This window comes from Medicago truncatula, chromosome 8 (assembly GCF_003473485.1).
Source record: "Medicago truncatula cultivar Jemalong A17 chromosome 8, MtrunA17r5.0-ANR, whole genome shotgun sequence".
NCBI classification, from domain to species: Eukaryota; Viridiplantae; Streptophyta; class Magnoliopsida; order Fabales; family Fabaceae; genus Medicago; species Medicago truncatula.
Window position 1 is genome coordinate 5,677,216 of NC_053049.1, and position 16,546 is coordinate 5,693,761.

Below are 16,546 nucleotides of genomic sequence, written 5' to 3' on the forward strand. Positions count from 1 at the left end.
AGACATCATGAAAATGTACATAATCAGACTCGTCTCTGAAATTCGGGTGTCAATTTAGTATGGCGTGTTTTTATGACAATAAAAAGAAAGAAGTCGCAAAAAGAAGTCAAATTACATTATTATTATTATTTTTAAAAGTTAGGAACACTATCTTTTTACGAACTATCTTTTTACGATTCTCCAACACTCACTCTTCTATTATGTTTAACTTAATCCACTCTTCTATTAAGTTAAACTCACGTGGATCTTATCATTTTTAAAGTGTAGTATTTATATGAATTTCATTGAATAATGAGTATGACATCTTAGAAAGAGAGTGTTAATTTGGTTTATGAGTATGACATGTACTTGCAAAACAGGTGGTGATTGTACCTTGGTTGATTTAGATGTACATCCATACGCTGAGATCAATTCACTTCAATAATATACTTGCAAACAAAACATCATATTGAATTCTGTCTATTCAAAAATAATATGAGTGCCATAAAAATCTAATCTCTAATGATCTGTTGTACCTTCGAAAAGGGAAAGAAAAAGATAGGTAACCGGTTCATTAAGAATGAGAAGAAAGTACAGTACACATGGTAGTGTGATAATTGACAGAAAACCGATTGAGGTCCACATAGCTTAAACTTAGAATCTAGTGGTGTAGAAAGAAATCCTTAAAGATTGTTCCAAGATAGAATTATAATTGGAGTTGAGGCCACGTGACAGGTTAAGCAAGGGTCATTTCCATTATCTTCACTTCAATCCTCATCCTCCACAATTTTCAAGACTTCAACTCCACATTAATACAACTGCATCTCAATAATATTTCTTAGATCATGAATTGCTTTCCTTCAAAGAAAAAAATATTATGAATTGCTTGGCCAAACCAACTTCACACAATTACGTGAGGGACAGTTGTATGGTCATACTCAATATCACAAATAAAAATGTATTTATATGCAAATAAAAGCACTTATAATTTACGGTCGGGTCGTAGTCTCTAATTATAAACCCTTTTTGAAGAATTTACTTGTCCTTAAATATAAGTTATTATACAATTTACTACAAATATTTATTTTTTAATTTTCAAATATGTCTCATTTTAATGTTAGGTTAAATTACATTTTTGCTCCCTTAAGATATTTTTATATTCCACTTTTTAAGTCCTTTCCTTCCTTCTCTGGTTCCTTAAGTTACAAAAATTATACAATTTGGTCTTTTATGTATTTTTTTTCTTTTCATTTTGATCCCTTAAGTTATGCATGTAGGCTATTTTAGTCTCTTAAGTTACAAATGTTAAGACATTTTGGTCTCTAATGGAAAGGACTATAATGCCTAAAGTTTATAACTAAAAAAATTAAAGTATCTAATATTTATAGGTTAAGTAAACAAAATGATACCAAAAAAACTTAAGTGACTAAATTGTCTAATATTTGTAATTTAAGAAACCAAAAGGAAAAGAAAACAAGCTAAAAGTTTAAAGTGAAACCTAAAATTAACTTAACAGACTTAAAGTATAATTAGTCATATTTTATAGAGGATGTGTTTGGATGATCAACATATAAAATAGATACATTAAACTCACTAACTATTTTTTTAATATATGTAAAAAATGTCTCAAATACTTATATTAAGCGACGGATGTAGTAATTATTTGAAATAAAGCATTATTTAAGTTTAGTAAAAAAATATTATTTAAGTATTTCTTCTATCAAACCGCGATCAACCCACTTTTTTACCATATTGTGTCTCTGACCTTATTTGACTATTTTATCATATATCATAGATATAGAGAGTCTCACACTTAAAGGAGAAATGTTAATGTGTCATGTGAGTTATAATTCTACAACATACACACATCATTGATCAATTAATAATCATTAGAAAATAAACATGCCATGTACGTAATTTTAAAATTTGGCAAGACAAATGTTTATTATAATGATAAAGATGGTTTTTCCTTTTTGTGCTCAAGCTCACATTTCAAACTGCAATGGAAGGCAACATAATCCCTTTACGATATTCAGCTAGAGCCCACATTGGGAATATATCTCTAAACATTGCGTAATGCAGCATGCAGTTTTTCATGAATACTGCTGTGAGTTCCTGCCAAAACATAAATACGAACTTAATTAAAGATACAAAAATAATAAGAGAAATGATAGATACAATGACAAACTATATCAAGAAAATTTTAAGACAGTGTATTTGCTAACACATTTCCTTAATTACACACCATTACCTTCCTTGATTTCCGACAAATAATAAATTTAATTGACTAAGAGTCTGAGACCTTTTCTTGATCAATTCTTGATAAAATCTCTCAAGATAAATACCAATGCTCAAATAATAAACCGAAGTATATACAAGTTTATTGTACAAGTTTTATTTTATCCTTCAATATTTTTCGCAAGTAAGTTGGTCTAGGTTATCAAGACCATTTTCATTTTATTTATCACAAGATGGAAAACCGCCAAGGTAAATTTGACATGTTCTGCTAACTTTTGAGGATCAAAAGTAGCAGCTAAAACACTTTCTGCTGCAAGGCATAACTATATTATATGAACTTCAATTATGAATCACTAATTACTTTCTTTTTAAGTTCTTGAAATCATTTTTAAATGAGTTTTTAAATATGAAAATCACTATATATTATATCTTTCCTCCTCATTTTATATAATACTTTATTTTCCCTTCAAAAAATATCCATATTTTTTAAAATATGAAAATGTTGGTGAGCATAAACATAAACATACAAGAGTCATGATATCAAACAATTAACTGAGATGAACCTGTTGGGGCCAATCACCCTCCTCTTGTTGGAGATTGATGATTAATTTTACAGCACGATGAAGAGGAGTAGCGTCTCTCTCCGCCTGTACAGATATATATAAAAATAACCATATTTTTATGTATTCATTAGTAGTTTTTTTTACACAACATTCATTTGTAGTTAGATAGTGACAAAGCATGAATTTTAATTTAAAATAACAGGTGAAGGTACCTGGCCAGCATGAATCAAAGCTATTAGAGCCCATGATGTCTGTACAATATTTGATTGGCTTCCTTCAAGAGGTACATATATCTGCATTATTTTCATTCATTGTCATGTCATTTAAAAAAGGGTCTCGTTAACGAGTATTCCGGGGCACTCTTTAAGCATTTTAAATTAAAGAATTATTTTAAAAATATACCATGCAATTGATTTAGTTCATTATTAGTAAATAATAATTAAATATTTAACGACAAACCTTTTTTGAGCATGAAAGATGGCTCTCTCCCCACCCACCATCCTCTCTTTGTATTGTAAGCAGAAATTTAACAGCTTTGCGAATTGCAACACAATTCTCATAAGTCTTGCCCGCGACTGCTAGACCACCAAGAGCAAACCAAGAACCATAAGTGAAGCAAATTCCCCAATTTCCATACCATGAACCATCACTTGTTTGTTTATCTTCAAGGAATTGAACTGCTTTTGCAATGAAATTCTCTACTTCTTCCTTTCTATGCTCGGGATATATTTTTTTAAACAAAACCATAGCTTGAATTGATGATGAAGTGCATTCAACATATTCACGCTCAACTACATTTTCCTCAAGAAATTCTATTGGATTGAGTAGCTGAAAATTATTAACAAAATCTATTTCATTAATATGGTGTATATACTATAGTTTGAAATGAAAAGATGCCATTTATTCACATATAGAACAATTAATGTATGATTTCTAAAAAAATAATTACCACGTATGCTTATTCGAGATAAAAAAAAACATCTATGCTAATTATTCGTTTATTAATATCATAATACTCTTCTTCAAAAAAAATATCATAATACTTACTTCCAACCATTCTAGAGCTTTTGACGGCTCCCAAGCTGGTAAACCACCCTTTTTACCCTGCAAAAATGCATCAAAAGTAAATCATGTAGCATAAGAAAATTGAACATCAATGATAATAGTACTCTATATATGTTTGGAACCGGTGACTTATAGTTGACCTTAGATTAAGCAAACATTTCACTTTAGTGCAAAAAATATATTGTATAACATATTTTTGGATCAATTAAAAATAACAAATTTAGTCTTTTACTGCATTTGTTGTAGTACACATAATTGATGTAAAATGTGGAGATGAGTTGAACTTAAAAATTTCTTAAAAACTTCCACATACAAAATAGGTCAAATGCATCTAAAGGTCCTTTAAGTTTTTTGTTTTTCTCAAAATGGTCATTTAAGTTTCAAAAGTCCCAAAGTGGTCATTTTAGTTTTTGAATCATTTCAGAATCATACTTTCCGTCATTTAAGGAGCAATTTAGAAGGCTTTATGATTATGGTCATGAGTTGATTAGATAAAATCCTCATAGCACAGTGCAGATCAAAGTTCAACCAACTGAACAAAGTGAAGAAGGTAATGGAGAAGAGTTTATTCATAGACCATTGTTGCCTAGCTTTTAGAGGGAAAGTATGATTCTGAAACGATTCAAAAACTAAAAGGACCACTTTGGGAAAAACGAAAAACTTAGAGTGTTGAAATTGGGGTCTAACTCATCCTTACAAAACCGACTTGTAAGGTAAGGATTGCCTCTGATACCATGTCGAAATTGGGGCCTAACTCATCCTTACAAAACCAGCTTGTAAGGCCGACTTATAAGGTGAGGATTGCCTCCTCTTTATAAACTCTTCTCAAGAGTCTTATCTATCCGATGTGGGACTTGGATTTTTCCCAATAGAGAGTAGTATGTAGTACTTGCCTGAAGAGAAAACAAGATATTGACTGAATCATATAACCTTTCAGGTTCCATTTTTTCCCCCACAATCTCTGGAGGCAACATTGATAAAAGCAGACAACACTAAAACACATAAGAAAATTGGTTAACAAACATTTGTATATATTTTGCATCTGATTAAAAGAATAAACAGCACACTGGCCTATGTAGTTCGTTAGTTACTAAGTTACCTTTAAACCTTCTGCGGTGCAATCAGAAACCTGCCATCCATGATCTTGATCAGAGAATGTCCATGACCCTTTGGAGATATGACGGTACATGCTCTCAAAATCTCCTGAAGGGTTGTCCCTAACCTGCAAATTGAATAGCAGCAGAAAAATTGTCCATTAGGCAATAGTTTAATGAACACTAACTTTGAACTTGGTGATAAATTGTCATATATATAGTCAGGGCCGGGCTTTGGGGTGTGCAAACCGCTCAATGGAACTGGGCCTCCCCAAGGCATGGGCCTCAAAAAAAAAATTATAGCCCAATACTACTGCTAAGTGTTAAGTGGGTGTGTTTTTTGGGAGGGTGGTTTGAGGTTCCTCAGGTATACGGTAGTGATTTTCACTTTTGGGTGTACCGATTATATAGGGCACCTTGTATTTATCTTTTAAAAAAATTAAATAGAACATGTTCTTAAAAAAAAAAAAAATTGTGCCGTTTTCAATTTTTAGGTTTATGTTAATTATTTTATGTCAAATATAATTTTTACATTATCAGAAATTTACCAATAGCAAACTTAATGTTATTATCACTAAAACTAAACATACCTGAGAATTCTTGATGTATTCATGTCCTTTTGCAAGTGTTGAACCAATATCCTCAACTAGGTTAGTGGCAAGCAAAGCTTGAATGATGAAACTAGCATCCCATGTTTGGCTACCAAAACTCTGCATTATAAAAATATGTGCATTATTTATATACGATGATGCAATAATATTCTAGTAATTAACTTGCATTTAGATATGGTAAGATAATTTATACATGCAGGGTCATTCCATCTTCAGAAATCCATAAATAGTCTGGGAGCCTTGCAAGATGCTTCTTGAATGCATCTCCATTTGGATCTTCCACCCAACAAGCAAGCATGCACAAAACCTAAAAAGAATTGTTTATTACACATTAATTTTTGCATATGGCTAAAGTTTAATGTTTGATTATATAATGATCACTACCTTTTCCACACACCCAATGGTTATGTATCGACTATTCTCATCTTCATAGTGGATATGTTTCATTGCTACTTGGAGAGCTTTTTCTCTAACCAGCTTGTTTAATGGCCAATGAGTCAAAAGTGGCTCCATGAATATGTATAAACTATCCCATAATAGATCTTGTATCAAAGGATGGGGATAGTAAAGATCTTCCTGCATTTTTTTAACGGTAATAATATATTATAAAGAGGAAATGTGCACACACAAATTGTGGTTAATCAAAGATAATACCCCTCACCTTTGCACATAGGTGACGTACTTTTTGCCAATTAACTTTTTCATAAGGTTCTGTAAGGAGTTCTTCTCTCAACTTTAAGATCAATGGTGTGATTGGACCGACAAACCTCTTTCCATACAAGTAAGACATAGGCATGTATACCAATCGACAATAACACAACATTCTAGCTGTGTTTAGTAAAAGGTAAAAATGAGATAGGATAAACATTCAATTTAATGAATCAAGTTTATATATATTGTTCCATAAAGAGAGAGAGACAACACAAGTTATTTAATTCAACCTGGATGCTTAAGAAGAAATGAGGGAAGCATCCAAAACTCAGGAGGCATTGGGTTGCTTGCACGCCAATCAAAGATACCAAGTATCTGTATAGTTTCAATATTCAATCAAATTGGCTATACATATATATATAGGTATACTATTTCGTGCATATTTATACTTTTTTATAAAATGAAGTAAAACATTACCGAAAGCCAGATTTTTCCCCATGAAGACACGTATGTCACACCACCATGATCATGAATCCATTTTCTTGCTTTAGCACAAGCATTTTCTTTACCTCCATTTGGACCTTCTCCAAGTATTCGCATGCATATGTAGTTAAGTACGGTACAAAACATGATACTGTGACCCTCTACGTGTAGTCCCCATCCTCCATCTTCATTCTTCAAATGAAAATGCAACATGGCCAGCATTAAACGTTAGTTTTTTGCATGAAAATATTTCAACTAATTATTTTGTTTTTCCCATCATACCGAACAAGTATACCTCTTAAAATTTGGGTTAAGTTTAACTCAACCCTACTAAACTAACTTGTAAGGTGAAGGATGTCACCCACTTATATATATATATTCTAACCATAATGCATTCAATGTGGGACTCTCGACACACGTACTCATGGCCAACAACTTATATTAAATTTAACTTATGTCTAGCACTATTTGGCTTGGTTTTCGGATAAAGTTAGGGTTAGGCTTAACTCATACCTATATAAAATAAAAAAAACTCGAATGGTGAGTGACATATGTCACTTTTAAAAACATTTTCAAATCATATTTCATCAAATTTGAGACTCTTGTCAAAACATTCTCTCACACTTAAGATTGGACATCTAGAGCATGGCTTGAGTGGCCAAACAAATAGTTGATAAGAATGAGACCATCTCAAAATTTAGCTCATGTCTAACTTAATTAATTGACGATATTGATTTGGTATAAGGTGAGAATGTCTTCCACCTACAAATACATCTCAAATTATATCTTATTTGAATGCGGGACTCAACAATACCTGATGACAATATATGTAACGGAGAATCTCTTTTCGATACTCTTCGGGAAACATCGAATCAAGATGTCCTGTAACGTACATACATAACACCTGCAGTATTTTGAGTAAGTGGATAAATTAATCTTGATTAGTGCATTATCAAAGAAATTGAATATATAAAGCAAGTGGTATACATTGTTTTCTAGGACAGAGTATGCATCTTATGTGATCTTAATTTCATGTGTTAAAAAAATTGAGAAGTATTTTTGAAAATAATTTTGAACTACTTAGTAGTCCTGTTTTTCAATTTCATAAACAATAACATAAAGTTCTCAAACTTTGAATTTTATTACACCATGAGCTCACTCCAACCAATGAGGAAGAGACACATGTTACTTGTAGTACAAGCTAAGCAACTATAGTGTAGTACAATCTAAGTAGATTAGTAGCACAATTCTTATTGTGTATATACCCGTGTACTCTATTCATTCAATCTAATGGAAAATATTATTTGTTTCTAGTTTCATAATAAATTTCTGTGTTCATTTCTATTATTAATGACTGAATATATGAATACTCACCAAGGGAGGAAAATAAAAGAGAGGGCCAGCATTTAGAGAAGGCCAATGACCATCACTAGCCTGAAGTGCTGATATGTGATGTACGGCTCTTCTTAACGTGGTCGTCACTTTTTCTTCTGATATCTCTTCACCATCTTCAATCTTTACACTTGCTATTGATTGTTTAAAATTATTTTCTCTCAGAATCTACATATCTCACAAACAAACATGGAAAATATGTTATATTAATGTATATATGGATGAGAACTACAAATTCATGCACATATAACTATATACCATTTGTCCATTATTATAAGATTCTCTTACAAAATTTAGGGTTATTAAAAAATTTAGTTGCGACAATAAATTTATAAAAAAAAAAACATGTGTGTAACATTTTTCATAATTGCACGACTAATTAAGTATTTTAGACAGGTTTCTGAATGATCGATCACTTGGTGGTAAAATTTTCTTCATCTTTGTGGCATGGTTCGAATCTCGCTATCTTCAGAGAACAAAATTAATAGTATTTCGTGAGTACTAAAGTAAGGTCAATGCGAATTGAATTTGATCAATTTGTCAACATACGAATCCAAAATCAATCAGAGATTATTTAATTTTTTTTCGGTATCTTTTTTGATAAATTTTCAGTAGTTATTGTTTTTTCAATTGAATTATTGAAATTTGCATTGAATTGAACGGGTTGATGAACATTTTTAAGGATATGCATGTGATTGTATATTTTGTTTGCTACAGCGAAGAAATAACTACCTGAACGCGCTAAGGAAGGTCACCACAGGGCTTAACTTTGAAACGATTGTCATTAGAAATTTTTACGAGCCGTAATTTGAGCTCTCTCCTCAGTACCAGCATCAGGATCAAACTCCCATGTCTACCTCCCACAAAGTTGTTAAGGCTGAATATGTTTGGGCCCTTTCTACAATCAGCTATCTTCAGCCTCCACATCTTATATATTATATCTCTTTACTTTAAATATATTGCGAGTTTCGGTGTATATACTTTAGGTAAAGGAAAAACTTGACGATGATATTTGTTTGTGTAAGCTAATCCCACAATATATATGAGTCTCAAGACATGAACGAGTAAAACTACTTTGGATGGATGTCAAACATTGCAAGCAATTGCAATTGCTGGACAGTGTGAAAAATGCAATCAGTGCCATTCTTACTGTAAATGATAACTGTAATTGACCATCACACACACAATTTTATATAGGGAGTGTTTTATCTATCATGATAAAAGATATAATAGGTCATGCTAATCGGTGTAATTTCCTTTTTATTATCTTTAACCAGTTCACCGGAGGCACCGGTTAGCATTTCCCTTGTATAATTATATGAACCATTGGATCACCTTGATGGCAGAATTAGAAAATGGAATTATATCATTGAATGAATGACATTGATTATAATTATATAATCAATGATCCTTCAACTAGAAGAAATGATATATCAAAAATGATTTTAGACACAATCAAAATTATTAATATTTTAACATAATATTTATATAAAATCAATTTTGTATAGAGACCAAAATTTGATTTCGTGACCTAGAGAAATTGAGGCATTTTTGATAATCAAGTAAGTTATGCAAATGTCTATAATTTATCTATCATATAATATATTTATAATCAAATTAATTTTTTAGAAATCTTTTTTTCCATCCAAAATTTTGAAGCCTAAAACCCTCGCTTGAGTTGTTTAGGCCTTAGGCCGACCCTAGATCCATGTTATAATATTTTTCAATTTAACGGTCGATTTTGTTGTAATTCAGTTACACAATAAAAACTTATTGTCGGTGTCATATATTAAGTTTGATATTATAGTGTCAATCAATCATGTCTCCATATATATGTGCTATGTACATTGTACATGGCCTCTTCTCTCCAAAAAAGTGTATGAGGCATAAGAATTCAGGTTTAGCAGGAACACAATCCTCTTCTCTCCATCTGAAATGTTTTACTATTTATATTGTTCAGTTCGAGGAAAAACCACATGTCAACAACACTAACTTTTTAACTTTCTCTCTAGCATTTAGTTATTTATTGGATGAAATTAATGTATATCCCACCATTTTATGGGGTTTCAATTTTTAAAATGGGTAAAGATTGATGAACACCCTTTTAATTCAATCACCCCAGTGACAATTTATTTTGTCTTCTTCAACCAAAATAATATATAAAATACTTTTGTTCTAAAAAAAAAAAAAAAATTCCCTTTTCTCTGTTCTCACTTCACCCTCTCCCCCACCTCAGACCTTCACCCTCTGTCATCTTTCTTCCCCTTTCCTTCCCGCTCTCTCTTTCTTTCTCCCTCACATCCGTCACCACCACCACCGTCGCCCCCACCCTTGTCTTGATCGGTGAAAGCAACTAGGGGCAATCCAAACTCTTCGGGAGTCAGTGGGCAACGCTTATGATTTCTCAACTCTTCATCATTGAATTAGGAATTCAATACTCTTCCCTGCCAAATCACCTACGGGTAGCAAGTTTATCAGCTTTACCCCCACCAAAATCACAAGCTGAATGGGCTGCCATATCCTGCTTAGTGACCATTAATTAACTAACAGGAGCCTTAATTTTTTGAAAAAACATAACTTGTCATTTATATAATTGGATCACAAGGAGAATTCAAAGATGAAATGTGCAGTTCCTTAAATTGTAGTTATAGGGTGGACGGGGCGACGACGGTGGTGGTGGGGAAGGGTGTTATCGGTGGGGCGACGGTGGTGGTGAGTGAAGGTGGACGGAGTAGTTCGCGATGGTTGTGGTGGACTAGTGGTGCTGCGGGAGGGAACTGAAAGAAGACGGTGAGGGTTGTGAGAAAACAGAGAAAAAGAAGATAGAGAAAAAGAAAGAGAAAGTGTGGGTGGGGGTTGTGAGAAAGTTACATGTTTCTTTTGGACAAAATTACCCCTTATATTTTATGAATGGACAAAATTGCCCATGCCACATTGGAGGTGTAGAAGGTGGTTTGCCATATGGGATTGTTCATGTATAACCACTCTTTTAAAATGTAGACTCTACAATGATTTAAACCAATAAAAAAGTGAGTACTAGAGAGGGTGTTTAAAAGAAAGTGTCGTTAACATTACTCATAAGATATTGATAAATCAACATGTCATCGAATTTATAAGCTCAAATGTTCATTTGCTTCCGTACTAAAGTACTATGATTATAACTTTTAGTCTTTGCATTAAGCATATCTTGTACCAATTAATGATTGAATTAATTCTAACAAGTGTATCAGAGCAAACCATCATGTTTGATTTCTTGATATTGAGGTTGTTTGCAAATTTTTGTTTGCATGGGCTATATTCAAGTTTGGGTTTCATGGTTTTTACTCCAATTTATATGAACCCTAAATTATGTAAGTTGAGTTTTCTTCTCAATGCTTATTTAGATAAATTGTTACGTATTGGAATACACGAATTGATTATTTATTTAAATAATAACTATATTTTAAAAGTTGCGACTTTTTTATAAATAGGACTAAAAAAAATTTGAAATTTTTTTTATATAGAGGACCGGAGGGAGTAACATGTTATTTTTCAATTGTGGAAATCTAGTGTTCAATTTGAAATCAACGATTCTACTTCTCAGAAGCTATTGTTATGTACTTCTGCGTTTTTCATTTTTTGAGTGTTTGATTTATTTTACGATGTTGTTTAAACAATATTTATCTAATAGTGAAAAATGGAGGGAAAAAAACGATTTGAAGAGTTAATAAAATCACAACAAGAGACTCTTGAAAAATGAAATATATTATTTTTTTGTTTTTTATTAAAATATTTTCGAATTAAAAAATAGTTATATAAAATGATCATTTTCTTACAATTTGCCTAGGGCTCATAAAATGTCAAGAAGGGAAAAAAGGAATACAAATTTTCTTTTTATTTTGTTTATGGGTGTAACTATATAACTATGTATGAACAAAGTGTATATGGATGGTTGTTCTTGTAAAACAAATGAAGAAATCATATTTGAACAATTTTTTTATTATAAATTTTGGGATAGTTTTCTCTCTCATATTTATATTGTATTTTTATTTTTTTCTTTCCACAACTTTAGTTTTTATGTTAATATCTATTTCATTGTATATCTTGGTTGTCACAAAAATTGTTCAAATAACGTTTCTAAAAAAAGTGGATGGTTAGTTATTGCATCATAAAAAATTGTATTTCTTTGGTGGTTGTTAGATTTATTTTCATATCCTCGTGAGCTTAGCTCAGTTGATGAGAACAATGCATAATATATGCAAGCTCCGAAGTTTAAACCCCGAACACTAAAAAAATTATTTATTTTAATCATAGTCGCTACTATTTCATAGAAAAAAAGAAGAACCGGTGCAAAGAATATAGGGTTAAATATGTTTTTGATCCCTATAAATATATCAACTTTTCGTTTTAGTCCCTTTAAAAAATTTCTTCAACTTTTAGTCCTTATAAAATTTTCAATCACTACTTTTGGTCCCTATTTTTAAGTTAATTTTTGTATTTTTTAATGAAATGTGTAGAATATTGGAAAAAAAAATTCCAAAAAAATAGATTTTTTTTTTTGAAGAGATTTCTGATAATATTATAATTTTTTTTGCAAACTTTTACTCAAAAATATGAATTCTACATATGAGTTTACTTTAAAAGAGCGATCAAAAGTAAAGATATAAAAATTTTGAGGGACTAAAAATTGAAAAAAAAAATTAAGGGACTAAAATAAAAAATTATCATATTTATAGAGACCATAAAACATATTTAACCTAAAAATATATAGTGAGAGAGAAGAATAATTTTGTCCAAATATATATACTTTGGAATTTATCTAAAATTAATCTAAAAATTTGAAACATCATTTGTTCGTATTTTTTATACTTCGGAATTTGTTCGGATGTGAAAAGAATATACAGTGCAGATAATACTTACGTGACATTGTGGTTTGTAATATTGGTGACATTGATCAACTACAATGAAATCAATCAAAACTCTGATAACTTTTTTTTTACAATATTTTTCCACACGCTGATAATAAATCACAATAGAAAAATGATTTATACACTATAGTACTTTATTTTTCGACAGATTATACAGTATATATCACTTATTATTACTGATGTGAACTGATATGACTATCACCATCATCTTTTTTGACCAATTGTGATATGATTATCTTGGCTTCTCTCATTTTCCTCCACATGCGCAACTTGCCGGGGAAAAGTCTGTTCCAAAGTTTACTTTTTGATGGAGACAATTTTGTCAAGGAAATAAAAAAGGTTTTTGTACTCTTAATTGATCACATAACCAACACCTCACATTTAGACACACACTTATAATGCTAAAAAAATTAAAAAGAAAGTGATTAAAGTGGTATTGATTGATGTGACTATTTTATTTATCTTTTAATTTTTTAAATTTATGTGTGTTTAAATTTTATGCCTAAATGCTTTTGGTCTCACTGATAGCACTGGTTAAGATATTTGTTAGTTAAACGAGAAACTCTTACTTGCTCACAGTATCAATACCTCACATTTAGACACACACTCATAAAATTAAGAAAAAAAAATGATTAAAGTGATATTGATTGATGTGATTATTTTATTTATCTTTTAATTTATGTGTGTGCGCCTAAATTTTGTACCTAGATGTTTGTGCCTACACAATACTTTCTCTAGTTAAACTATGTCTTACCAACAAAAGATATCAATTCAGTAGTAAAATGAACAAATAACAAATTGACCGCAACCCACTTGAGTTATATGTGGTGTTTACTTGAGAACTTATTAAAGTGTATTTTTTTTTAAGACCTCATGTTAATTTACTTCGATGTCAATTTTACTGGGTTAGTTTAACTTCTTAAAAAAAAAATTGTGTCTTTCCGATGTTGATCATCTCATGACTAAAAGTATTACCCTTAAACTATTGGCTGAATTACGGTTTTAGTCATAACAAATGAGCCAAGAACATAAGAAAAACTTTGAAAAGTATAACAAAATTGGGTGTTAGTTACGATTTATAAGTTCAAAACTCTCACAAGAGAACAATTACCTGAGTAAAAATAGTACATGGATACACAACACGAGTAAGCTATCCAAGGTCTCAAGTCAATCTAAATAGGTTAATTAATATATTAAACTTAATCAATAAAAAATAAATTTGCAATAATTTTTACTTATATAAAATGAAAATTCAACAAAAAAAAATAAAAAAGAACACTAGTTATTTATAAAAGCTAAACAACTTTTAAGAAGTCAAATTTATATATAATTGATTATATTATCATAATTTTTGTAATATTATATCTCCTTGAACAAACAAAATTGTTTGAAGTAACCAAATATATATTCAAGATTTGTTTTTCATTGGGGGTAGTCATTATTGCTACCGCATTTTCATCAAACTCTTCGCCTTTAGTTGTGATATTAAACTTGCAAGCGATTCTAATGATTTACAAGTTTATACCTTTTGAAAAAGGGAATTAGTTAATATTTTCACTATAGTATTTAGGCTTAATTACACTTTTGGTCCTACCATTTTGACCAACTCACGAAAATAGTCCTATCTTTTTTAAATCAAACAAAATCGTCCTTAAACTATATGTTTTTTGCTGTTTTAGTCCTACCTCCCTATTTTTAACTCCAGAAACGTACAGAAATGACAGTTTTAGTCAATCACCTATGTTCAACCATGAAATAAACAAAGAATAAAACATGTGGGTACAAGGAATCTACTTTATTCAGCACACTAACCTAATTTCCGAGACATGTTACATAAAACATGTCTTAGAATTTAGGGTTTTTCTTGGTTTGTGTGCTGAACAAAGTAGATTCCTTGTACCCATATGATTTATTCCTTGTTTATTTCATGGTTGAGCATAGGTGGTTGGACTAAAACTGTCATTTATGTGCGTTTCTGGAGTTGAAAATAGGGAGATAGAACTAAAACTGCAAAAAACATATAGTTTATGGACGATTTTGTTCGATTTATAAAAGGTAGAACCAATTTCCTGAGTTGGTCAAAATGCAATGACAAAAAGTATAATTAAGTCTAATATTTATCGTAGAAAATGATGTAACATAATTGAAGGTAGGTTGATAAATAAATAATTAATGGAGTTAAAATTTTGGAAGTCATCTTATGAAAATGGACAAAAAAAATTGAGAGGATTCCTATTACAAGAAAATATAATTACCTGAAAGCGCCAAAGAAGGTCACTGCAGGGTTTAACTTTGAAACGATTGTTATAGAAATGTTGACGTGCTTTTTCAACTTGAGCTCTCTCCTCAGAAGTACCAGCATTTGGATCAAACTCCCATGTCTGCCTCCCTAAAAAGTTATTTGTACTGAATATGTGTGGATCATTCCCCCCATCTGCTATCTTCAGCCTCCACATCTTATATAATATATCACTTTATAACTTGCATGTATTTTACAAGTTTCAGCATATATATTTTAGGCAAAAGAAAAGAGAACTAGATTGCAACTATATATGAAATTTTTGTGTGTGTATGCTGAATCACACAACATATATGGAGTCTCATGAAACAATTATTATAAAGCAAGCAGTACTGATTTACTGTTTGATTTTTTTTTAGAGGAACTGTTTGATATATAGGTGTAGTATACTGTATATCATTGTGCCTCTTATCTGAGTTTATGATGGTGTTTATCACATCGTCTAAGTAAAAGAAAAGATTCAATTTAGTTTCCAAGAAAATTGCAAGACCCAATTTACTCGGTTAGACAAATAAAAAAAGTTGTTAGTTTTTAAGAAAAAAATCTGAACAAATTAATCCTCGCTTTCTTAAAAAAAAAAAAAAAAAAACTTAGTCCTCACTTTGACCGCCGTTAAAAGAATGACAATTAGGACCCTAAAAATAATTAAAATAATGATAATTAGGTCCTTGACAATAATAATTAAAATGACGTATTTTGACCCCTACAACAAAAAAGTCCTTCTTCTTTCAAAAATAATAGAAAAGGTCCTTCAAAAAAATATAGAAAAAGTCCTTAAATAATTTATTATTCAATAAATCATTCATTATTTTGTTATTTTTCTTCTTTAGCTTTCACACAAAGTCATTAAATTTGTAAAGAAAAAAACACCGACAAAAGATTTATTAAAGACGAAGAAATTATTCAGGGACTTTAAAAAAAAGAAGTTGAATGATAGGGATAGGGGGTGTATATTCCTTCAAAAAAAGGGATAGGGTGTATATTAGATAAACAAAGAGGTTGAAGCGGATACAAAGCATAACAGGTACTCAAATTCAAAATGATATTAGTAGCGTACCGAGGACCACAAGGTATTTGATGAAATAAATGTATGTTCCATCATTTTGTATAAGTTTAATTTTCAAAGTGTAGACCTGCAATGATTGTATTAGAGAGGATGTTCAAAAGAGAGTATTGCTAGCATTACTCAAAATCAAAATCAAAAACATAAAGAAAAAACCAATGCCAAATTACCACACACACAAAAAAAATACCATAGGGAGAA

At 30.8% G+C, this 16,546-nt stretch overlaps 1 protein-coding gene across 1 annotated transcript; it reads right to left on the reverse strand.

Moving 5' to 3' along the window:
• Positions 1-1,793: 1,793 nt before the first annotated feature.
• On the reverse strand, positions 1,794-15,556 carry LOC11428611 (mixed-amyrin synthase). Its single transcript, XM_024772420.2, has 16 exons — positions 15,239-15,556; positions 8,059-8,244; positions 7,499-7,588; positions 6,679-6,876; positions 6,492-6,576; positions 6,212-6,378; positions 5,935-6,126; positions 5,744-5,857; positions 5,530-5,649; positions 4,945-5,067; positions 4,739-4,837; positions 3,828-3,884; positions 3,240-3,608; positions 2,993-3,073; positions 2,781-2,864; positions 1,794-2,094 (listed from the first exon to the last, which is right to left on the reverse strand). Exons 1-16 carry the CDS (start codon positions 15,437-15,439, stop codon positions 1,972-1,974), a joined length of 2,289 nt encoding a protein of 762 aa, XP_024628188.1. The 5' UTR covers positions 15,440-15,556; the 3' UTR covers positions 1,794-1,971.
• Between the last annotated feature and the right edge of the window lie 990 nt (positions 15,557-16,546).

Bases quoted from the DNA above. Each gene is read 5' to 3' on its own strand.
- LOC11428611 (XM_024772420.2), bottom strand. From the start codon at position 15,439: ATGTGGAGGCTGAAGATAGCAGATGGGGGGAATGATCCACACATATTC. The intron at 6,127-6,211 runs GTGAGGGGTATT...AAAAAAATGCAG, and splicing joins TACGTCACCTATGTGCAAAG to GAAGATCTTTACTATCCCCA. The intron at 3,609-3,827 runs GTAAGTATTATG...AATAATTTTCAG, and splicing joins AAGCTCTAGAATGGTTGGAA to CTACTCAATCCAATAGAATT.